General features: G+C 45.8%; 1 protein-coding gene across 1 annotated transcript in view; it reads right to left on the bottom strand.

The window, feature by feature from the left end:
• Window positions 1-367: 367 nt before the first annotated feature.
• The window catches only part of ITIH5 (inter-alpha-trypsin inhibitor heavy chain 5), a 73,856-nt gene continuing 48,826 nt past the window's right edge, over window positions 368-25,397 (bottom strand). Inside the window, exons 8-14 of the mRNA XM_019738263.2 lie at window positions 15,348-15,516; window positions 13,289-13,598; window positions 9,434-9,990; window positions 6,824-6,877; window positions 4,779-4,895; window positions 2,504-2,881; window positions 368-1,439 (exon numbers count right to left, since the gene is read on the bottom strand). Coding sequence (XP_019593822.2) covers window positions 1,141-1,439; window positions 2,504-2,881; window positions 4,779-4,895; window positions 6,824-6,877; window positions 9,434-9,990; window positions 13,289-13,598; window positions 15,348-15,516 — 1,884 coding nt within the window. The 3' untranslated portion in view covers window positions 368-1,140. The remainder of the gene's footprint in view (window positions 1,440-2,503; window positions 2,882-4,778; window positions 4,896-6,823; window positions 6,878-9,433; window positions 9,991-13,288; window positions 13,599-15,347; window positions 15,517-25,397) is intronic.

Below are 25,397 nucleotides of genomic sequence, written 5' to 3'. Positions count from 1 at the left end.
AGACCCCTCTCCATGATTTTAACCTTTCTCTACTGGGACCAGATCTGTCCAACGTCTAGAACCAGAGCCCTTCAGTCATGCTGGTTTCCTGGCTTTGCCTACTTGAGGGATGGGAAGGCGTTTTAGACAACGTGAGCATGTCCACACTTCCTGCCAAGAACGTGCAAACGGACTCCTATGGATAGCTGACGGTCGCGCCCTGGGCTGTGTCTACCTCCCAAGTCTGGTCCTGCAAGAACCCGGTTTATCACCTCCTGGAGACTGTGAGCACGGAAGCCCACAGTTATGATGAGGGCGGAACCTACTAAAAGCTTCGCCATTCAATGGGCCGACTCTCCAGCCATGACAGGCCAGTAAAAAACCCAGGTGGGGCTGTTCTGTTTATTAAAAGCACTTAGCTTACTGGAATAAATAAGAGATTCTCCATCGGCAAAGTCAAGTGGTTTACAAAGCCCACTGGAAAGACATGGGGAGCTAGGATATAGATTTTCTATTTTCAATCAATTTTTTTAATATAAAAATGGAAACTAATTTTCAAGGGCAAGCTATCACAGCAGAAGAAAGTCCTCTCCCAAGCAAAGACTTAATGGTTTACAGTGATCAAATCTACATGCTATTTGCATGACCCGTGGTCTGGGCTCCATCAGAAGGTCGCCTCAAGCAGAGGCTGGCCACACTTCTGGAGGACACAGCAGTACTATGAGGATGGATTCCTAAGCATTTACAAGGCGGAAAGCAGCGTGCCCAAACGTGGCCATTGCTGCAGAGAAAACAAACTTGGTGGCAACCATCCTTCATCAGAGTGACTTTATGGTAGGCTATGAGATGGACAAGCCAGTTGGTACAAGATACAGACTTCTTGCTTTCAACTATGACCTTCCCACCTTGGTGCTACCACCTTTCTCTATTGTACATAAGGAGGGGACACAGGACGAGGAAGCAGAGGAAATAACATCTCACTCCAGCTTCCTGACCCTACCCTTTGCTCAAGCAGACGTCAGGTCTACGGGCCACCAGGGGTAGGCCGCAAGCTGCATCCAATTGCCAAGAGATGAGGCACGTGCCAGCGACAAGAACCACACCATGGTGTCCCCAAAGGCCACTTCCCTGTCATGCACTCTTACGTTAAGGCTGCTAGTGTCAGAGTCCCCGGGGTATCCCCAGGCCGAACGTAGTCTCTGAGTCAAAAGGATGGGCTGCCAGGTAATCCTTGTACTCGCCGTCGAGCAGCTGGGTGGCGTTCCGGGCAAACCAGCAATCTATCTGCTCCTCCCCGTTGTAGATTTTCCTCTGTTTCCAGACCACCGGGACCTGGTGCCCTTTCACCTTCAGGACAGTCTCAGAACCCCCACCTGCCTTGGGGAGTGGAGGACTAGTAGCGTTCTTGCTGGGCCTGGCAGGCTCCCCTGTGAGTCTGGCATCCTGGTTCAGGAACTGACCTGAGAGGACAAGAAAAGCAACAGGTCTAAGTCAAGTGCAAGGCCACACTGTGTTGAAAAAAAAAAAAATCTTACCAGCAAATGCACATGTGGCACCCAGAGAAGGGGGATTAATGATGTTAGTGGCAGGAGGGTTTTTAACTGGAAGGCTTGGGTGCCTCCCAGAAGGCCCCCATGCCTTTCCCAGCATCAGCGACAGAATGCAGTGTTTTGGCGGGTCTGGAGAGGAGAGACCCAAGACTTTATAGGTAATGGCCCCCACAGCTGGAAGCTGTCCACTTGCTAACACTGGAAAGCTGCCTACCCAGCAAGTAAAGATAACCACTGAGTCAGGAGGACAAGCAGGGGGATGATAAATAGGGAAGAAGGGTCAGCCTTCCTTTCTTTCCTCCCCAGTCAAAAGTCCGCCCCATATTATACAGTTAGTGCGTTGTACTGGGCTGAGGGTACAGCAAGCACTGGGTTCAGTTCATTCTTGAGACGCATAATTGCGTTCTCCAGGTCAAGCAAGGGCACCGCTAAAGCCAAGGAATCCTGGTCTGCGGCTGTGAGAGGGAGCTCGTGCTTGGCAGGCAGGTGCTACAGAAGCACGTCCATCTCAAGTGCCAGGAAATCCTGCTTTCTAAACTGAGCCCTGGCAGCAGCTAGCTCTTAACTTGTGGGCAAGGGGCCCACACGAAACTTCACATCAAACAGAGCCAGCCTGAGTGAATAGCCTGGTGTCACGGCAACAGGGGTGACCCCCGGAAGGGACACCGTCTCATGCCGGGTGCAGGGCTGTGGACTGCCCTTTCTTTGTATCTTCTTGCTGAGAGTAAGGAACCAGACCTTGAGAGGATTACTCCCCATTTCTTTGCTCACTTTCCCAGAAGGCCGTGAGAATTAGCCTCTAAAGCCCATTCCTATTCTAGAAAGTCACCAGGAGGCAAGAAATACAATGTCCATGATATGTATAAAGACCACACTTCCATGGCATTTCTCAGCCAAGCTGAAGCTGTCGGCAACACCAGCCTTCCTCAGGGAGCCGACCCCTCCCCTCTGGCCCACGAAGGGCAGCTGCATACCTAACAGTCCATGGCAGTTGCCGGAAAGGCCTTTGCTGCTGGAGATGTAGAAGCCCAGGTGGTCTCGCTGGTAGGGGGCTGGCTTCTTGTAGAGGTGAATGAGGATAACAAAGGCCACGGTGCCCTGGATGGTGACGGTGACGTTGGCATTGGCGGACACTGACACCTCCAGCCCCCGACTCCCTACCACCACGCTCTGGTTGCAGGGGAGGACCAGCCTGTCCCCACCATCCAAGATGACTCTGCGCGGTGTGACCTCCAGGTACGACCTCTCGGGCTTGTTGACCAGGATGGTGATGGTGCGGAAATAAGTACGCTGCTTCTTGTGGCCGTTGGGGGGAGCCGGGGCCCCGATTAACTCTCCATTAACTGTCACACCTCAAAGGCGGAGGGGAAGAGAGCAGGGGTTAGAAAAACCATCCCCACTTTCATGCTAAAGGCGTCCCATCAGAATTCCCTTCCTTCTCTGGCCTTATCTTTGTATTTCTTGCACCGTGAACTTTGGCAAGTGGAGGCCACTCCGTGCCTACGAGTGAATTTCTTCCCCATGTTTGACCCGCATCTCAGGATGGCGGAAGGACGATGCAGGATTGGGTCAACATACCACCGAAAGGGTTCCCGTGTTTGTTTGCGTGCATTCTCGGATTTCTTTCATTCTGAGTGTAGGGACCAAGACACATGTTCCTTCTCTACCAGTCACCACTGATCTGAGATGTGGTATAACGCAAAGGTTAGAATTATGTTGAGTCCAAAAACTCAAGTTCTTCCACATCCTAGGTGTGCATCCCTGGGCACGTCCCTTTAAAACACCAAGCCTCCACGTCCTCATCTGTCAGATGGGGATGTGAAACCTAACAGGACTGTCATGAGGCTCACGGGAGGGGGCATGTGTGTAAGCTTTTGATGGCCAGCAAACAGCACTTTCTTTTTTCCTTCACCGTCATGAATACAATGACAGCTTTTCTAGACCTGAGTGTTGCCTGTGAGCCAGGCCCAGGGGGAACCATGCTGTCCGGACAGGAGGCCATCCCGTGTGAGATGTTTGGGATTGAATTGGGTGACGCCCATGAAGTGTATTTTGCTCTCAGAGGAATTAGCAGTAAAAAAAATCCTGCTATATAATTAACTCCTGTTTTCTCTGCTTGGGGGATACTCTTCCTCTATATCGTCACTAGCAACTTCTTGGACATTCCAGGGGAAAACTGCCTTCTCTGGGACAAGGAGCCAGGGAAAGGAGGAACCCCAGAATGAATGGAAGTCAGGTAGTCCCGCCTCCAGGCCCCAAGCACCTTCCACTGAGCTTCCCATTGCGGACGCCACGCTAAACACAGAAATGACGGAACAGTGCCAACAGGGATAGGAACCTCCAGGGTGGGGGATAGATAGGCCCCTAGCTCCTATCTATCACTCCTGGGTCCTTTGAGTCACACACAAGTTGAGATTTAGCTCTAAAACTAGGAAGCCCCACAGGACAGCAAGGTGGGAAATCAGCCTGGGATCAAACATTACATAATGACATCATCCGTGTCACCCGGCCACGGGACCCACTGTCACCTAGCCCTCCAAAAAACTCATTTCCTCAGAACTGAGAAATACCAGAATGTCCACTGCAAAGCTTGTTGTCATAAAGTCTGGCTGTGTGGCTATCCACATGGCCCTCCCTGAGGCACTGTTACCTGCGTGTAACTCGAGAAGCTTTTCATATACCAATCCCTTTCACGCGGTCCCTCTACGGAACAAAGGGGATCAGAGCCCTTCCTACATCCGTGTTCTGTGCACACAGAGCTCAGTAATTGACATCCAGCGTTAACATCTCAATCATCAAGGAACAGAGAGAGATGAGTTGAGAACATCCCACCATCATCACAGTTTTTGAATGGAAATACATAATAACAATAATTATCGTGAATTTATACAGCACATGTGCATTTACAAAACAGCTTCCTATCCATTATTTAATTTGGTCTCTATAATAGCCTGGTGCGGCCAGCAGCGCAAAGATCACCATCTCTGTTTTACAAGGGAGACAGCAGAAGCCCCCGCGTCAAGTCTCCAAGGCCACAGAATAGTTAAGTCAGAGAGCAGGGTTTCCTACGCATGTCTTCCTGCTTCCAAGCCCAGCACACAGTCTGCTTCCTTTAATTAACCATCGACGATCATCGTTGAGCATCTATGATGTGCCCCCTTATATACCTGGATATCCAGTCTAGGCAGAGAGGAAACAGAACACGCACCTCGCTCTTGCCCAGGGGCCACCACGCAGGGCAGGACTTACCAGAGTCTGAGTGATCAGAGACCAGCCTTAGGATGTCCCCGGGCTGCCCATCTATGTTGAAGCAGACAGTGAGCTTGTTCAAGGCGAAATCCACAACAAAATGGGGGTCTCCATCCGCTGGCAGGGCAGAAAATAACAGGAGAGAAAGAGAAAGAAAGACATTTATTGGGTTCCGTACTCTTCTATTTTCTCACAAATCATTTACTTTCTCCTGTCCGTGATCCTGAATGTCTAAATGACGAAGATGACTGGGAGGTGAAGGGACTCACCCAAGTGACACAGTTAGGACATGGTAAAGTGAATATTTGAACTCGGGTCCCCTAAATTCAAATATAATGCTCCTTTTACTGCACCTTGGCCAAACACAGACAACTAAGCTTTGAGAGGAAAGCCAGGCACAGAAAGGAACGAGGGACCACCACACACCCCCACTATTACTGAGTCCACATTCTTCAATTTCCCACGTGGCCGCCCCCAATTCTTTCCTCTCTCCTTGACTGCCCAAGTGTAGAGGTATGGGTGAGAACCCGCCTTCTCCTGTGGCCACACTGCATGGCACTAAGGACATTCAAAGTGCCAGATGTCACAACCCTACGTAGCAGGAGTAATGACCAAGCCCAATGTAGGGCTGATGACACGTGAGGGACACAGGAGCTTAGGCAGGACCATCAGTGATGACATTGCAAGTCCCTCCTCTGGGCCATACTGACTTCTTTCTCTCCAATTTTTGTCCACAGAGGAGACCACAACGTTTAGCTGGCCTCGTTCCTGGCCATTTTCTTCCTTTTCACCTTGGGTAAGATGGACAGCCCTGTCTCTTATTGTGCAGACAAAATGTTTCCCGAGAGTCTACATCAATTCTCTTCTCTCACGAGACGGGGGAGTTAGTTTCTCTCAAACTTATGCACCAAACACAACGTTGTTCTGAATACCTCTCTACTTGATGTACATACATGTATGTATACGCGTTATATATGGCGGGGGTTGTGAGGCAGGAGGTCAAGACTGACTGCCAAGCAAATTAATGACCATGGTGTCGTTGCCGAAAACCCTTTCTGCCTCACCATGACTCAGAAGGGCCCTTGAAAGAGCCTGGCTGATCTCGCTGTGAAGTGCCTCAAGCACCTTGTGAATGGCAACACAGAAAGAAATAGAAGTACTGGTCTTCTGTAAATGAAAGAAATGACACGATAGGAGATAATACTCCTGGGACATACTCTTGGCACGCTCTAGGTATGAATATAACTGGGGGACGGTTCTCTAAGAGTTTCCTGGGCTCACACCACATCAAATCACCCAAATCCCTTTCCAAGGAGAGACATTGCTTGCTCCACAAAAGAGAGGTGTGGTCTGAAAGTCATCGCGCCACGCAGAGCCCATGAGGAAGGTTCTCTTGCATTCCATAAGCATGTGTAGGTGCCAAGGAATCATGTTCTCTCCATTGGAGACTGTCTGTTTCCTATTCCCACAGCTAATCTCCAGGATGTCCCTGGCTTTAGGAGCAGGCACGTCCAGCACACCAGTAGCAAGACTTACAAAGGACATATGTGCATTTGAAGACTTCAGCCCAGCCCTGGTGTTATTATTCTTCCGCATTTTTATCATAATCCCAGGAAGCTGGCCAAAGGAAATTTTATGGTATTTTTTATCTGTTCTTTCCTCTAAAGTCAAGGATTAAAAATTATATATGACAATTTTTATAAAACCTGCATGTAACCCCAGGAACTGGAAGCATGTATACTTCAGATCTCTGAAACAAATGTCTTTATGACTCAGTAATTATGAGAATGTGCTTCTGCTGCCTGTTTTTTGGGGGCTGTTGCCAGGCTCCCAGGGATGGTGTTACCCACGGTGTTTATGTCACGGTTTAATGATGATCCAGGTTCTCAGAACTGCCCCACGCTGCTGGCGTGGGCTCAGTAAATATGGGTCCCGGTGTCATGTTTCTGTGAGCTGGTATTTTAACTGGCTTCAGGGAATTCCTGATTGTCCACTTTCTAAACATCTGAACTCTCAAATCACACGAACCACGATCTTTTCTTTACCTGATGTCTTGGAGACTTTAATTCTTGGGTTGTATGGTTTCTTGAGAGCTGGTCCTAGAAAGGAGAAGGACGAAGACAACCACTGTTATTCATGAAAGAGGGTGAAGAGAGGGGTATAGAGAGGAAAGGGTTGAGATCAGTAAAATGTAGCTTTCAGATATCTTGGGGGAAACTTGAAAACATCACCTTTTTTAAAGAAGGAGCTTGGCCTCACAACACACAATTGAAGGTGTAGCGTGCATAGGCTTATTTTATACTTTTATAAATTAGACACTGTCCTTCATCACTGTGATTTCTGTGTGTATAATAGGGGGAATATTCCATCAGACATAAGGTATAGTTATGGGAGGAGGGGGAAAGGTAGACTTGTTTACTGGGTCCAGAGTTTGAGATTTGCAAGATGAAAAAGTTCTGGAACTCCGTTTCACAGTACAAACATACTTAACAGTACTGAACCGTACTCTTAAAATGGTTACGATGGTGAATTGTATCTTACGTAGGTTGTTTTTGTTTTTTTTGTGTGTGTTTTTTTACCATAATTATAAAAAAAACAGAAAACTGCAAAAATGTAAAACATATATTGTTACAGTCCCGTGTCTGTAGCTATGTGTGTGTGAGCCCAATTCCTAAAGCAGCAGGCAGAAATAATCAATTAAAGAATAACCTAAACATAAATTAATTTTTAAAAATAAATATCTTATTTCAAACTGTTGGTATTAACAAGATCACACTCTTCTTCACTGATATTTGCTCCTCTCAGAAATAAAAGATGAAAGTATCTGAATGTGTCTCAGAGCCTGTCTTCTTTACACGGGTCCCTGGCCAGGAGGACACGGGCAGAGTCAGGCACACCATGGTGGAGAAGCAACTTCTCAGTTTGGATGGTTACTCTAAAGAGCCTTGGGGAGTGGCAGCTGCCACAGACACTAACATTTAAATTTCCGCCCCCTTCTTGCGCTCCCCCCCTACTCTGGTTCAAGCCATTGTTTTCCAGTCTAGTTGTGTAGGACATAGGCCCCTGGCCCATGCTGGCAGTTGGTCACCAGGGGGATTGCTGGTTGTCAGTCGGTTGGCAGCTCTCGCCAGTTGCCAGCCACTCATGATGGCCACCAGCAGCCCACCGCAGCCGACGGCAGAACTTGCTCACCTCTGGCTGCTCACGGCAGCCCAGCTCCAGGGAGAGCCGTTGTTCATAATCTTATCTGTAGAAGGCGCAGCTCACTGGCTCATGTGGGAATCGAACTGGCGACGTCGGCGTTAGGTGCACAGAGCTCCAACCACCTGAGCCACCGAGCCGGCCCTAAAATTTAAATTTAAAATCCATCCAAGCTTCAGAACAAGAAAGACTGTCCTGAGTATTAACTGATGCTTCTGAAAAATTCTATCCCAAACAACTCTTTTGAGCAATGAGTTGGGTTTCTCATATGGCTTTTTCATAGCATCACGTGACCTGCTTTTCATCAGAAATAAAATTGTACTGGTTTTGCCAAGACAAGCTCCACTCTTTCTAAAAAGAAAACAAAAACAAAACAAAATAACAACAACAAAAAACCTAACATATCATTTTTAACCTTCACATCAAGGTCTGAACTTTTCAATAAATTTCTAGTTCTGCACTGCTCAGGGGAGAGGGTATCTAACATTTGTAGAACATTCATATGTGCCAAAGACTTAACACATTTACTCCTTGCAACAGTTCTTCTCAGAAGTTATTATTATTGACATTTTACAGATAAGGGAATAGAGGCTCAGAGAGGTTCAGAAATCTGCCCGAGCCATACAACTGGTCAGGAGGTTCGGTGAGCTGAAGCTCGGCTCTGTCCAGATCCTAACGTGTGCTTTCTCCACCATGGCCCAGGTGCTTCTCAGAGTTTAGCGTGTGAGGAATAAATAAGACAGCATTTGTAGGCCCGGGGTTAACATCAATTCCCTCTCCTTAGGAGATGTGAATTTGACAGGAATTTAATAAAAATGTTACACACAAAAAACATGCTGTTTTCCACAAACATGAGAATAAAATCCTCTGCTTTGGTTGAACTACTTTTCCTTTCCTTTTCCTGTTCTTGTTGCTACTAATTCCACCGTCAAAATGGCGCTGAGACAGCTAATGACAGTTTCTGTTTAGATGCTGAGTGCTAAGTACATAACGGGTAAATTCTCTCAACAATCCAGAACTTGGTCCTCACCTATGTTCTCAGGAAAATAAAATCTAGCATGCACCTCAAATGACATGACTCCAAAGTACTTAAAAATATGGAAAGGCAGTTAAAAAAATGAATCTTTGTTTATTCATTTGTTTATCTCCAGTAATGCCTGGTGCGTGTTGCAGTCAGTACTGATGATTGATGAGTAGACTGACTCACTGGGCAACATTTCTGAGACAACTGCCACCTCTTCTAATTTCTCCGCAGAGATCCCATTGTTAATAAAACAAACCCAATAATTGAATGCACTCTGTGAAAACTAGGAGCTGTGTGTAGAGTTGTTGTTTATAAACATGACAGCACAGCAAACTAAAACGGGCTACTGCTGAGATGACCTTGGCCTGAAAAGGAGGTAGAAAGGACATGTTAGGCCCCTGACACTTGGCCATCGCCAGAGTTTCATTACCTGGCTGCAGATTGGAGCCTTGCAGGCTCTGCATGACTGTTTCAGGCCCTGTGGCAGCAGACATGCCATAGGGGTCCTCCAGCTTCTTCAGCTGCAGTGGTTTCTTCAGCTTTATGGCGGTAAATGGGGTGAGGAAGTGAGAGTTCACGGCCAGAGCCTGGGCCTTCTGCCTTAATTGCTCCTTCTCCTGCTCATTGTCACTCTGCAGCCAGGCACTCAACAGTTCCTTCACGGTCAGGTAGCTCCAGAGACGCCTGAGGGGGTTGGAGTCCTCCTCTTCATCACCCTTGGGCCTGGCATTTCCTGTGACATCATTGCCCGCCTTCTGGGGCTCCATGGGCACGTCTGTCTTCAGTACGACAAATTTCTTACTGTTGCTGGCCGTTACTTCCACATGCAATCGGTCCATCTTCCTGTCCACCAGCTTCCCAGCGATGATGATCTCTGAGCCATTGAAGTAGTTAGGGAAGAGGGTTCTGGTGGCCTGCTCCACCAGGCTGGCTGGGTAGTCGATGCGGATATCCGAGAGCAGAGGCGTCCTTATCTCATCGTAGAACCTGGCGCGGAAGGAGAGAGAGAGAGAGAGAGAGAGAGAGAGAGAGAGAGAGAGAGAGAGTCAGGACCTGCCCTGACTGCAGGCAGGACAGGTCCTCAACGAAACTGTGGGCTGTTGGAAGGGTGGATCTAACCTCAGAAGCCATCAAGTCCAACATTCTACCCAGCAGAACATTTCTGATTGGAGGCCATGCAACTGCAGCTTCAACACCACGGGCGACAGAGAACTCACCGTCTCACAAGGCTTCCTTGTCTCTTTTTCAACAGCTCTGATGAGGAAGGAGGAGGCATCTCCTTTTTCTCCCTGCAGTTTCTACCCACTGGATTCAGTGTTGCTTCTGGAGCAGCACAGCATGGATTAAACTAACCCATCTTCAACACTTAGATACCTGACAAACACTGCTCTGGGCTCCTACAACTCATCTTTTCATGCAGCCTAATGGACCCCTGATTTCATTAACTATTCTTCAGGTGATAGAAGTTCAAGATTCCTTAACCACTCTTGGTAACGTTCCTTTGTACACACCTGTTTCTTGAAGGGCCTCTTAAAACATTTTTCTTAGAAGCAAGCACGTATTACAGATGTGTTTTAACTAGCATGTTATACTTGAGAAATCTGACCTTCACTTTGACACTATGCTTTTGTGTAATGCAGCATTTGCTTGCATTAGCTTTTTTCCCAGTTATGTTACACGGTTGCTACATTTTGAGTAAAGAGACAATTAAAATCCCTTTTCCAAAGATCTAGAGATCATAGGGTGTGGAGTTAGACCTCCATCTCAGCTACTTCCTTGCTGTGTGTCTTGAGACACATGACTTAACCTCTTTGAACTTCAATTTCTTTCTCTGTAAAATTGGAACGTTAACAGTAACTATTTTGGTAGACTACAAGCTGTCTTCTCAGACCCACTCTCCTCTTCTTTCATAATAATTGAGTTTTAACTGGGCACATGTCCATCCAGCTACAAACTACATTTCTTAGGCCATGTTCTCCCCCATGGAATATGAGCAGAAGTGATACGTGCACCTTCTGTAATGCTTACTTGAAAGCAGATGGCTTGCCCTGGCTTTCTTTTCCTTCCCTCCTTTTAGCACTGGAATACAGAAGTGACAGTGACCTCATTTCAACCTTGCAGTTAAGAACAACACCTAAGGGGTGCAGAGCAGTAAAGTAGAAGGAACCTGACTCATGGAGCAGAACAAATCCTGTCCGACAATTACAGGAGAAAGTCATCTGCACGGCCACTTAGCCTTTACCCTAATATACCCACTCGTAGGGTTTCTGTGAGGATCACTTGAGACAATGTGTGTAGAAATGCCCGTCATATTGTAAGTTCTCCATAAATGTTGGGAATTGGCGGTATTTCTAGTAGTACGACAGTGCAGTTTTATTTGTTTCAATGTAGTTGCTTTTGCTTATGAACACGTTATGCAACCTCAATTCTGTTAGACAATGCATTAGATTCTCCCTCTTTGCATGTAGTTTTGAATGATTTTGAAAATGTGGGAAGCTAATCTGTGGTTTGATTTAAATCTTTGACAAAATGCTGAGGGAAAGTGGTGGGTAGCTCCATCCCAAGGACCTATCTTTATTGCCCACCTCAGTGACCTCCAGTTAGATTTATCATTGATTATGGCTATTAAACACTTATAAATCTACCTAAAGCTCACTTTCCTTGTAAGTATTTACTATATGAGGTGTGATAAAAAAATATGGTGAATGTTTAAGTAAAAATATTTATTACAGTACAAGACATTGCCATTAATCCCCCTCAAAACACTCCCCCTTGCTTCAAACACACTTATCCCATCATTCTTGCCACTTTCTGAAGCAGTTCTCAAAGTCCTCTTTTGTGAGTGTGTTTAGTTGCGCTGTTGTGGCTGCCTCCATGTCCTGAATAATTTTGACTTTGGGGAAGAGCCAAAAGTTGCACATGCCAGATCCAGTGAATAAAGTGGATGAGGACACACTGTAACGTTTTTTATTGAATATAAATTACCATACTAGAAGCGATGTGTGTCATGATGGAGAATGATTTACGGCACACTTTAAAACACACCTTCTCAACCATAGCTCACACCCGACTGACTGCTCCGAACAAGTTGAAACTTGTCACACACTGTTACTAAAGTGCGACACGCCACTTCCCGTATTTTAGTATATGTGCTGCCAAAGCGAGCACCCGCTTCCCATATTGAAAGTCCCTGCCTTTCCATTGGATGGCACCCGGCAGCAGCATTCACCGTATTTTGTGATCACAACGAAAAGGCTCTGTGTCACACATCGCTTCTGGTACGGCAATTTCTGTCCAATAAAAACATTACAGTGTGTCCTCATCCACCTTATTCACTGGATCTAGCACCCTGTAACTTCTGCGTCTTTCCCAAAGTCAAAATGATCATGAAGGATAAACATTTTGAATTGATTCAGGACCTTGAAGCAGCTCAACTACAGACACTCACGAAAGAGGACTTCCAGAACTGCTTCAGAAAGTGGCAAGAACGATGGGATAAATGTGTTTGAAGCGAGGGGAGTATTTTGAGGACAATTAATGGCAATGTGTTTTTTAGTGTAATAATCTTTTTTTTATTTAAACGTTCTCCATATTGTTTGGTCATACCTCATATATGCCACAAAGTGGGTTAAAGCAATAATGCTGAACTGGGAGTCAGCATGTCATTGAATCAAAAACAAAGTCATACCTGATGTTTGGAAACATGATATCTGAGGTAAGGCACTGAACTGAGTTAGAAGACCTAAGTTCTAGTTCTTCTTATATGTGTGTGTGTGTGTGTGTGTATATATATATATATATATATATAAAATCAGTGACCAGTGTCAACTGGTCATTTTGCTTCCAAATAAAGATAAGATCATTTTAACTAGTATTCAGCATGCAGATAACACTGCTTCTCCAGCTAACTCACAGGGTGGAATTAGAGTAAATACACCAGAAAGTGCTTTGAAATGTCAAGAAGACAATTATAACCAGAAGAGCTACCTGAACACCTAACAGCTGACAGCCATTCTGCCAATGCTTCACACAGGTTTTCTCATCAAATTCTGTCAACTGGCCATAATCCTCACTTTATAGATGAGGAAACGTAAAATCTTGCCTAAAGTCACAAGCAGGGCCTGAACTTGCAGCCAGACTTGCCTGGTTTCAAAACCCTTTCTGATGTCACCCACTGTCATGAGTTATCGTTAAGATGCACGCTCGTTTCTGAATCTCTCATGAAACTCAACCCTCAACCCCCTCCTGACATCCTCTCTTTGTCCCGAGGAGACACACAACGGACCCGATGAGCTGTGAGCCCGCATCCTCCTCCTCATGAACACGCCGGGTGAGGCCACAGTTCTCCAGCGACAGTTTCTCCAGAAGCTTGAAGTCCACGTCATTCCCGATGCCGATGGTGAAGATGCAGATTTTGCCTCGGGCAGCCTCCTTGGTGTTATTGAGAATCTTGACGGTGTGGGTCTCCCCGACGGTGGGTTTCCCATCCGTCAGGAAGATGATGAGGGACACAGTGCGGTCCTCAATGTCGTTGTGGGCCACGTAGTTGTTGAGAAGCCTGATGGCCCTCTGCAGGGCCCCATTGATGTCTGTGCCTGTGGGACACCAAAACAGGACCGCTCACGCCTTTGCACATGCCTCCTTAACCTGGAAGCACATTCGTGGCTACAGATCTCTCAGAACCATTCAAGCATGAGCAGGAGTGACATGTGGCAGGGTCGGGTTGCAGAGAGGTCACCGACATATACGGGGTGATTCCAGGTCAAACAGCCTGTCTAAAAATTTGGCAAGTGTTTGCTAAGTACTTTAAATATTTTAATTCATTTCATCCTAAGAACAACTCCGTTATTACCCCCATTTTACAGTTGAGGAAACTGAGGCCTAGTGAGATTAAATGACTCATGGATAGTGGAGCTGGATTGAAATCCAGGCCATCTGGCTTCAGAATCTATGCTCCTAATCCTGATGTGACACTTACTTCTGTGAGAGCAGTGGATTAATTTTCTGTTTACCTGCAGAGTTTGGGACAATGAAATCTTGAGAAAAAAATAAAACCAGGAAGGTTTCTAAGGTTTAGATTCTAAAAGAACATACATAATGCACGTCAACTGTTTTCTACAGCTTTATCACCCCCACCACCACCACCACATAACTTTCTAATTGTATGAAGTACCATTAAAATAAATTCAATTTAATAAGTATTTGTTGAGCACACACTACAAGTCAAGGGCTATGCTAAGAACTAGGGGACATACAAAGAGTTTCTTCCCTCAGGGACTTGACAGCCTTGTCGATTCCCTGCTGTAGATCATTGCTATAATATTAAATCTAATCTTTTATTTCTCCCATCAACCAGTAAAGCAGTTCCCAGACCACACTGCTCTGGAGACTGGTAGGAAATCCCATTGCCAATCAAAGTTTGGTCCAAGCAAGATCAAGTTCCAAACGAAATTCATTTGGGAAATCAGAGCTTTGTCTTGGATAAGAAATAACGAATATGTGAAAGATGAAAAATCTCCGAGGGAGGACGACTGAACTGGGGGTTTTATGTTTCCAGAGGACGAAAGTAGACTTAACCAAGACAACAACTCTGAGAGATGGCGTCTCTGTAAAGGGCCTTTAAGAACGGGAGGAGGGGTCAGGTTCAGGTCTGCTGAGCACCTGTCATGTGTCCACTACACTAGTGACTGAGAGAAGAGCAAGAGTAAGACACAGGTCCTGAGCTGGTGGACCTTACCTCTGACACAGTTGGGTAACATTAGCACACTGTTCTGATACTCTAGCTTTCCTAGAGTTCTTTATGACTTTTTTCTCCTGTGCACACTCACCTGGACCCCATACCCAAGCCAAGTGTGCAAAGACTCAGAGCTCATCACACTTTCCATCTATGGCATCTCCCAGACCCCTGGGATTCCTGCTCTGCTCCCGGTGACAACCCTGCAAGGGGACTAAGGGTTCAGCTATGCAGTTCCACTTGCTGCTTTCTAAGGTGCTAAGACTCAAGCACACAAAGCACTGACTCATCTATTTGGCTTTAATTCTCCACCCAAAACATTTTACAAAAACAGCTTCATTGTTCCGGACCCGTGAGATAAACCAGGAAAGGCTCCAAACCCTATCAGGTATTTCCCCTCATAACTTACTTGACCATCTTCGTTCAGGGCCTGGAAGAGGAGAACTTACAGATTTGGTGTTCAGAGAAACATAAGCTTCTGGGAAAGTTCTCAGCTGTTATCGCCTTTCCTGTGATAGCTTCAGCATTCAAATCCTCGCCTCTTGGGGGAAATCAGCTACTCGTTTATAATCACGTCAAAGCTAACGTGAAAAGGAGGACTCATATTTACCTCCGGTGGGCGACATGTGGTGAATATAGACTTTGGCGTCCCTGATATTGTCTGGAGTAACTGACACCAAATGGTCCTTCCACACTTTGATCCGGTTGGAAAATCCAATGATACTGAAATGATCCTGGGATCGGAGGTCGTGGAGAATTGTGAAGAGGGCATCCTTGGTCTAGGCAAACACAAAACCAAAACAGTCACATCTGATCAAATTAGTCCACATGTCCCCTGGCTGGGAAACTGCACACCAGGAACAAGCTCAGGGGTCACATGAAGAGCCTACTATGTAAAGGGCACGTAGCTAAATGTCAAGGAACTTTGTCAGCTCACTGAAAAAACTGACATAGATATGTGACAATTTTATACAAGACACAAGTGGGTGTTTAATACATGAAACGTCACATGCTTTTGTAAGACGTGGTGTATCAGACCCCCCATGTCCTCACAATTGCTGTTCTCTTGACTTGTGTTTTCCCCCCACTGCCTATGCCCTATTGTTTTCACCCAATAAGCCCCCAGTCATTCTTCAAAACCCAGCTGATGTACTGCATTCTCTATTTGAAACTTTTTCTAAGCCTCCAAAGACAGCTGATACCTCCCTCCTTTAGACTAGAATAGGCCTCAATACGCTTGTATTATAAAGTGCATACTACTCAGTAATAATTATTTGCTTTAGATCTCTTTCTCTTGGTGTACTGTGACTCTTTGCAGGAGAATTTCCGACACACAGGAGGGGCTGGAGAGAAGCTTCGTGAATGAATGAATGAATGAATGAATGGGCATTTCACGAATTAGAAGATTACAAGTACAAATAGTAAATATCACAGGCATTTAAAAAGATGGAGAAAACTGTGGGCTGGAGCGACGAGAGAAGACTTCACAGAGGAGGAGTGTGCGTATGAGGCGTAAGGGACCTTGGAAGACTAGGGAGGACATTCTGAAAAGAAGCAAAGAAGGTGTGATGGTTCGAGGTGACCCAGGTGAGTGGGGAGAAGCCGAGGGGACAAGAGGTGAGGATAGAAGACGTGACTTGAGGAAAGAAGAAAAAGACCGTATGAAACCGCAAATAGGAAGGCTCTAGGAACCTGGACAAGAGTTGCTAAAATAATTGACCATGTATTGTTGTCTCTAAACAGCATTGTTGTTAGACATTTGAAGAGATTCAGCATATGAAGTATGGGACATTTATTACATAATTGCCACAACAACAACATCTGGTGGCTTTTACCATGATTAAGAGCACAGACTTGAGAGCTGGCGGTCTGGGTGTGAGCCTCGAGCCGTCCTTTACTCTCTGTGTGGCCCTGGGGCCCTGGGTAGTCAGTCCCATCACTGACTACCTTTTTCTTGTCCCTGTGCCTAAGTTACTACACCTGCAAAAGTAGGACAATAATAGTGCTACCGCATCAGGTTGTCACGAGGATGAAATCGGTGACCACACAGAAAGCACTCAGCACAGGGCCAGCCACACAGTATGTTATACAAGTGTTCACTCTGCCTTGCCAGTGTGGGGAGGAAGCAGAGTTAAAGAGAATCAGTAAAGGCTGGAGTAGTGACTGCAGAGTGACGTGTGGTAAGGAACTGTATGGTTACCCTGAAAATATTCTGTAGGTCTTCTCCCAGGTTCTATGACTCTCTGCCTTTGCTTTATAACCCCTCCCACTGCACCTTCTGCCTCCATCTATGCGAATTAGCCACAGTTTCTTTATCCTTTCCCTTCAGAATGGTCCCTCTTCTCTTTCGTCTTACTCTTCAATCTTGTATTCAGCTGTATTCACTCTAACATCTCAACGTGCAACCTTTGAATTCCGTAGGAACTTCAAAATCCATTAGAAAATGAATCTGGACATATCTACTTTTAAATCTGTATATTATATTCTTTCAGTAAGCTAAGAGTTTCTCTCCTGAGCAGACAGATGTTCGCCCAACATTCTCCTGGTGGATCCCTACCGAATGAATGCCAGTTGTACCTCATTTTCTCCCATCTCTTCATCCCCAGGTTGAGACAGCAGTGGAGTTTAATGACGATGATGGCATGGGCAGCTAGCATTCCCTGGGAGCCCTCTACTCCCCAGATCTTATGCCAAGTGCCAGTGTTTTTACACACTCAGGCCATGGACCCATTTAATCCTCACAACCCACAGGATGTAAAGTGATTATTAAAATTCCCATTTTACAGGCAAGGCGACTGAGGTGTGAAGGGCTTAAGCATCACGCCCCATGGAAGTCTGGATGAAAACCCAGCAAGTCGGGCTCCAGGGCCAACATTTATATGAGCAGCAGTGGAATCTCAGCGCCAAGATTGCTGGCACTGAGCCTCCTCTGAGTTATAACCCTTACAATGTGCAGCTGATTTTGGGACCCCTTCCAGGTCCGTGCATGTTGACGGGCTCTGTTTATTTCTTTGTTTCTTTCACTTCATTTCTGGCAGCAATTAATGGATTCATTTCCTATAACATGCTTGCAGAAAGCATCCACACAAGGACGAGAACAATGAACGTAGTTCATTAAATCCATCCTCTCTTCCTACAGAGGGTTGTCCCATCCCCCCCACCCTTCACCCTCACCCCCAGTTCTTCCATGAGAAAAGAATGGCAACGGGAGGCTTATTTTCATTCAGGGTCTAACAGCCCCCCTCTAGTCTCTGCCCTCTCCTTCTGGTGCTAGGCCTTCCCTCCTTCCGTCTCATTACTCCTGGTTTTTCAGAGGACAGACACTCTAGCAGGCGAATTTCCTGTCCTCTCCCATCCCTGACTTTCACCCCCAGGAAATGTGTCTAAGGATCTTGTGATAATAAGCAGAATCCATACCCCAAATCTGTCAGCACCATCTGGAAGCCATTTTTAAGTATCTGTAGGCTTTCTACCAAGATGGCGGTTCCTTCCTTCTTGACGCTCTGCTCGCCTCTGGTTTCCCTGGCACCAGCCTGGATGCCCTCCTCTCTGACCTGTCCTCCCTCGCTATTGCTGGTGCCTCCTTCTCAGCCCACCCTGGGCTGCCTACTCAGCCCCCCTCACACAACACACCTCGCCTCAGTGAGTTCATCCAGGCCCGATTACTGGATGGACGACTTCCACACCTACCGCCTGAGCTCACCGCTCTCATGAGCTCCAGACCAGTTCTCCCTGCACGTCCCACAGGCATCTCAGATTCATCATGTGGAAGATTTGAAGCTTTGACTTTCTACCCAAACCTTTTCTCCTCTGCTGCTCTCTGTCCTAGAGAATGGCACCTCCAGCCACCCGGTGGTCCGGGCCAGAAACCGGACATCGTGTTGCACCTTCTTCCTGCCTGTCTCCCTAAGCCTCGTGCCCTTCAGTCACCCAGTCCTGGCCATTCCACCTCTTTTTGCAAACCCTTGTCTTCCTAAACATCCTAAACAGGTTGTAATCTGCGCTCGACCACCTCTGCCCTGGATTAGCAATAGACATTGTTTTTTCTTTGATATTTTTTCTTAATATAAAAAAGTATATATTCCTTTAAAAAAAAAAAAAAGATCAGAATGAAAACATACAAAACTCACAAAAGCTCCCCTACCCCCATCTAGAGATAGCCACCTTAGTTCTGGGCTTAAACATCATTTTCCAAGACTGTGCTTCTTGCCTCCCCTCCCTCCACTGTTCTCTCTTTTCCTCCACAACATTTACGGGGAGCATGTAATTACATATTTGTGCATCTACTTGTCTCTCCAACTCAATTCTACACTTCTGAGTGCAGGAGCTTTTTCCATTTGCTCACTCTCTGTTTCATCCCCAGCAGCGTCTGGCTGCAGAATAGATGCCTGGTGCATGTTTCCTGAGTAAGTGAACAGTGAATAAGTTGCCTACCTGTCACACTAGCCAGGGCTCCTCAAGGCAGCTGGGCCCTGGCCCTTCCCTCCCTCCTAACTTGGTACTTTACACATTGTAGGCTTTCAGGAAATACCTGTTGAATGAGCAATGAGAGAGAGGTGGGATTCCACTGATGGACACAAAGGGACTAAGAGAGACACAGCCCCTGTTCTTGAGAACCCGCAGCAGACAAGACTAAGAACAGCGATATGGAGGAATCACTGAGCTGACTGATGGATAGTGTTCAAGTAAAAATAAACAAATCTGATATTACAACACACAGACGCGGGTGGAGCGCCCTGAGTGTTGACGCTGATGGCATTAGCCGGCGTGCCGGCAACACGTGTCTCCTCACCCTTCTGTCCATTTAGAGCCAACAGAACCCCAGGGTGAGCATCAGACGGCTCGGTGTCATTCGCTGCCCAAGGGTCTAGACCTCTGGAAAGTCCACAGCTGTGAGGCGACAGGAGAACAGCAAGCAGTGGCTGTCCCTGAGAGCCCAGGGCCAAGGCAGATACTTGGAAATAGCCGCACTGCTCCCTGTCAAGCGCGGAGCTGGCCAGGCACCAGGCTCGGACTAGGGGAAGCTCGTCAGAAGGGTGTTGTTTGTTTAGCTGTTGGCATCCTTAAGGATCCTGAAATAGTGTGCCAAAGACCTCCTTCGCTGGTATTTCCCCCATTGTGATGGATATTCTGCTGTAGGAATAGTTGTCCAAGCCTCTCCACCCTCCTCCCCTTAGCTCAGCAACTCCAGGTTTCTTATGACCTTGTAAGGCCACAGCTGCAACTTGACCTCACATGAACCAAGGGAAGGCAGGCCAGCAGGCTCACAGTTGCTCAATTGCCAATTGCATTAGGACCTTTTGGGTGGCCTCCCAGCCTTCATCCCAAGGGTCCTGGAGAGAAGCTGCCACTGATGCTTGCAGCCACCACCACCCTTTAACCCTTCACGGGCTCCTACCCTCTCCTTAGATGGGCCGATGGCCCCAGGAACTCCACGTTCTATAGCAGGCTTACAAGGCAGGCAGAAGGTCAATGTTCAGGTAGAAGAATAAATGTAAGTGGGCTTACGCTGATGTCTCTGTACAGTGTGTTTACATGCTGCAGATGAACAGAAACCAAGTCAAACTTTTTCCAAGAATACAGTCCAGAGAACAGGGTAAGCACGTTCCAGAAAGATTAGAGGAAGCCCAGAAAGGCAGAGAATGTGCAATACAGGTGGTTTGAAGCTTGAACTACCCTGAAGGCCAAGGGACATCCCATGGGGGGATGAACTTCCTCCTCTTAAGGTCCCTCCCAAACCCAGGAGTGTATGATGGTGGCTGGTAGCTCTGACAGTGCAAGCGATGGACTGGCATTGTCACCACCGAGCCCCCAACGCCCTTTCCACCTAACCTGACCTGAAAGAACAGATACTGGATACCCCAGCATGCCATGTCCCTGGAACTTCTCCCCCTAGCCCCACAGCTCCCCCTAGTGGCCTTGTACTTTGGGAAGAAACCAGTCTGCTGGAGACAAGTAACCCCAACATGCACCGCTTGGAGTAATGGTACCCCAAAATGACCTTGCTAATAGGTGACCATAGGAGTCTGTGGAATTGTCTTCCTTGGAGATCTTTCCAAATAGCATATAAAATTTATGATTACATATGTTGCATACAGTTCAATGGAGGTGAATATAAGTGGGGGTATGGGTCTGATTAGGAAGGAGGGTTAAATGTCTGACATGGTAAAGTTGCATTTGCTCTTTGAGACCATAAGAGTAGCTTCCAGCAAGTTACCATCCTCATTCGTCTTTATGTGGGGACAAGAACAGGGCTGACGTGGGGAGACAGGTTTAGATTACTGCGTCTCACTGCTAGAGGGCAAGCCTATTGGGGAGGGGTTAGTAAATCTTGGGGAGAGAGGGTAACTGGGAAGAGACAGGAAAGCCAAACCCTGTGCTTACATAAAGAAGGATAATTTGCACATAAGGGCCTCGCTGGGGAAGAAAACAGAATTCTTAAAGAGATCAGCTAGCAAGAGGCCCAGTGGGTATATACCATTCCTGAAAGGACCGCGCCACAGGCAACAAGCACGCAAGCATTCCCCGCCCATCCGAGGGGGGCAGTCTGCAAGCACTGGTCCATATAAGTAATCAGAGGGGACCTTTACAACATTCAGGTTATGTTTGGATGGAAGGATGATAGAAAGGTACACAAATGCAACTAATAACTGAAAAGGACCTATTTCTTGTACTATTTAGGTAGCAAAGAAGTGCTTTGGCCTGAATGCTGGCACGAGACAAGATTGCTTTTAATCCTGGTTGTTTACAATCACAACGACTAGGGATTATGCTCTGTTTGAAATGATTTTATGGTGATGAATTCCTCTCCTTTGTACTTCCCTTGGGTTATAAGGGGGAAAGGTATTTCCTTTGAAAACAATGTCTTAGAAGTTAATTCTAGCTCTGCCGTAGGTTTATTATTAAGTACGTCTTTCAATCTCTGTCCATCTAAAGTCTTTCAAGGACAAGGTGGGATATAAACAAATAAAAATAAACTCTCTGTTTCAGGTTCTCCATTCATTCAGTAGGGTTGGCCATGGTCCTTCTCGCTAGTGGATTTCAGGAAAGCAAATTCTATAGTCTGCCCAGTGGTGTCTGCAGGAAGAAGCAGAGCTGGGCCCCACAGATGCAGCCCCCTTTCCATTCTTCACTCACGCTGCCCCTCGTAGCACAATCACCAGGGACGGGTGTGTCCAGGAGGCACTTTGGGCCCTGCGTTCAGCTGTGCTGAACCAGGGGCTGGAAGCTTCCTCTCCCCCTTTCCTGCAAAACTGAGCCTAAGCAGCTGTGGGCTCTTGGCACAGCCTCCAAGGGGTAAGAGATCCGCTGTGCCAACTACCGTATCGGGAATGGTGCGGAAACATTTCCCAAGGAGAGAAGCACTGCATAACAAGACCCCCAGAGGGAAACATGAATGGAGCCCACAAAAAAACCGGCTGCCTGCCCATGCCTTGCTACCACTTCCGTCCGGGTACCCATTTGGTGCAGCTTTTCTCAAATATTTCTGCATCTGTGTCAAACCACACTCAAAAGGAACTAACTCTGACACAAAAGGCTTTTGTACCACAAACCCTGGGTTGTTGGGCCTAATACAAGGGAGGCCCATGACATCACAGAAGAAACCCAAGTTCACGAGTATTCGATATTAACCATCCCGTGTTTTCAGCAGAATGGTGGTGCTGTTCCCCTAAGCAGTCCTGCCGTTTGCCTCATTCTAAAATGGTTAGCACAGAGTTGACATTTTCTGTCTCATCGGTCTACACAGTCCTTTTAAATGAACCCAAGAGAAAAATTGTCTATGATGAACAGCTTAAAAGAATCCAACAATGAACGCTAAGACCTTCTAAAAGTCTGATTTGAGCCATGAAGGAAAATCGTGATCATAGATACATACCATGACAACAGCCCTAAGCTTCTGAGAGATGATACTAGGAAAAGGAATACATCCAGTACAAACTTTGGCTACGGGTCAGCTTTCTCCCTTTCCGAGATGGGTGGAGATAACAGACACTGGTGGGGAGAAGAGGGAGACCTCTCTATATAATCCTCCTGTTAGCCTGTAGTCCTTCCTGGTGCCAGCAGGGGGCGCCCTCAGTGCCCAAGATGTCCTGTTCCTGGGTGGTGGTATGGACTGTAGTCGTTCTATTATACTTGAAGGGCTAGACAAAAACAAATCACAGCCTGTGATTCCATCAAAGTTTAAACATCACATCTTCACTGCAACCTTCACTACCTGTCTAAACCCACAATGAGGAGAATGGAACGACCGCCATCGCAGCACCTCTCGGCACACTCCACAGGCATCCAGACATGGCACTGCCCCAAGTCACCGGGTATGGCTAAGACCAGAGTGGCGGTGACTCGCCAGCACATGCTGCCAGTCCATGGGTGTCAATTATGTTTCAGAAGGAGCATTTCAAGATCACAGAAAGTTACTCTGTAAAAAGTAGTAGAACCTTATATTTATACGTGACAAGTCTCTCAGTGATTTGAAGAGAAGTGTTTGGAAATCTTATCATGACAGACCCATCGATTAACCAGATTTGTTAAAAATCCCAACCTTAGAAACAAGGTGATGAAACGAGTGAGAAAGACCATTTCTCTATATCTGTGTCTAAATCACTGTTACACCTTTTTTAAAAATTTAGCAACAGATTAGCTTCAGAGAAAAAACCAAAATATTAAAATATAATGCTATTTCACTGACTACAGAATAAGTACACTTCAAGGGGTGTTGTGTAAACTCATAAGTAGAATTAATGACAACACGATGCCTGGTTCCCTCTTGTTTTCACTCTGCCATAAATATCTCCTGAACTGAACCACATTACAGAATTTATGTTAACAATAAAAAATTTAAACTATAAGAAACATAAGGTATCCAAAAAAGGTGTGGTGTCTCAGTCACATTTTAGGAATCTGGTTTCAAGAAACAAACTCTTTCTATTAGTCAAAATGTTCTTTTCGAAGAAGAGCAGAAACGAATGAGCTTTATTTATATAAATGGAAAATTTAGGATAGAAGACATCATATCTCCCAATATTTTCAAACAGTTGAGTCAACAGCTAAATATTAACTTGAAATTTCACCTAGAACTTAAATATAGAAAATGCTCTTTCTTTGGTCTCTGCATTTTAATGTTCACACTATTATGAACAGTGTATTTCCTAAATTAAGCAAAATCATAGGCCTCCTGTATTTTAAAATATATTATTTTAAAGCTATTATAGTTTCACTTACTGTTTGAATTCTAATTTCAAATGCTCTGTCAATGCAATACTGTGTTAGATTATATTACAACTCTGGTTCTGATTACCTATTTACATCTGCTTACCCAATCTGTTTAAAAATATAAAATGCTTGTTTCTTCAAAGCAAGAGAAAAGCACCTTTGAGTAAACGTTTGGGTCTAGCTACCAATATTGCTTCAGGACTGGTTTTAAAAGAGAATGCTTATTAAAGACTAAATTCTGGCTAAATTCAGCCTTAACTTAAAAAATGTCTGAATCAGTTTAGATATTAGAACATTTTTTGCAATGTAAACATAACTAAATATCATTAGTCTCTGTGTTTGGATAACATCATTCTAACTTGAGAAGCAAACGCTCTCTTGTGTTATCGTTCTGGCTAATGTTAAGATTCGTTACCTAATGTTTTGACTTCGCTTTGACAAACGTATCAAACATTTACCTAATAATGTCACTATACAGCTTTCTAAATAGCTCTTAGCCAGTAACATTTCTTTGATTCTCTAGGACGTACTAAGCACATCCATTTTTCATGTTTGATGTGTAAATAACTCAAGATTCAAAACAGAGTCCTTTTTCACTTGTCTTCATGTGGAAGGTTAGTCCTTAGGATTTGCCCTCACTGTCTGTCCCATACTTCTCAGTCTGGCCAAGAATCTAGCCTTACCACTTCTGTCTGCAGCCTCCCAGTGGTCATCTGCAGGGATGGTTTCCTGCTCTCACAGGAAGTAAAGAAAAGGATGCTGACCGAGAGAAGTTCACCTAACTTTACAGATCTCCTTTGGTGTCCTTCAGCCACGTTCTGTCACATCTACTGACCAACATGATTGCATTGTTGGTCCCCAGTGCCTGGTCTGAATTCTGAAGTTTATATTACCCAACTGCATATTTGGATTCTACAGATTTTTTTTCTTTTTCTTTTTCTTTCTTTCTTTTTTTTTTTTGGTGTTTGACTCTCTGATTGTCCTTTCACCCATTCAACTTTCCCTTACGCATGAGTTCTCATGATTCTTGTCCCCCTGGTATAAGTGTACCCAATGCCACTCACTGTACACCCCCAGGGATGTGCCTTGACAAACATCAAGAACATAACAGAAAGATATGGAGAGGCTGTGAAAACACCATGCTAAATAGGAAACAGTGGACAATTACGAAAAAAGTAAGCAGCGTATCAGTACACATAGACTGTAGGTGTAAGAAAATATTTAAAGGAAGTGAAGTCACCCTCCACCAGGCAGGGAGAAGGTGATACCCCTGCGTCTCCTTCCCTCTTTCCATACTTTTCAAGACACCGGGAGACTAGAAAGTGGGCTTTTTGTTGCAGGAGGGAAGAGATTCAAAACCCAGATCAACTTAATTGTTGGAGGTTAGGAAGAATCTGTGGTTACTTTTTCTTTTGAGTTTTGGTTGTACTTATCCTTATTTGCGGTA

This window comes from Rhinolophus sinicus, linkage group LG02, assembly GCF_036562045.2.
Source record: "Rhinolophus sinicus isolate RSC01 linkage group LG02, ASM3656204v1, whole genome shotgun sequence".
In the NCBI taxonomy this organism is placed as follows: domain Eukaryota; kingdom Metazoa; phylum Chordata; class Mammalia; order Chiroptera; family Rhinolophidae; genus Rhinolophus; species Rhinolophus sinicus.
Note: the sequence above shows the minus strand (reverse complement) of the source record. Positions and strands in the feature narration are given on the sequence as shown.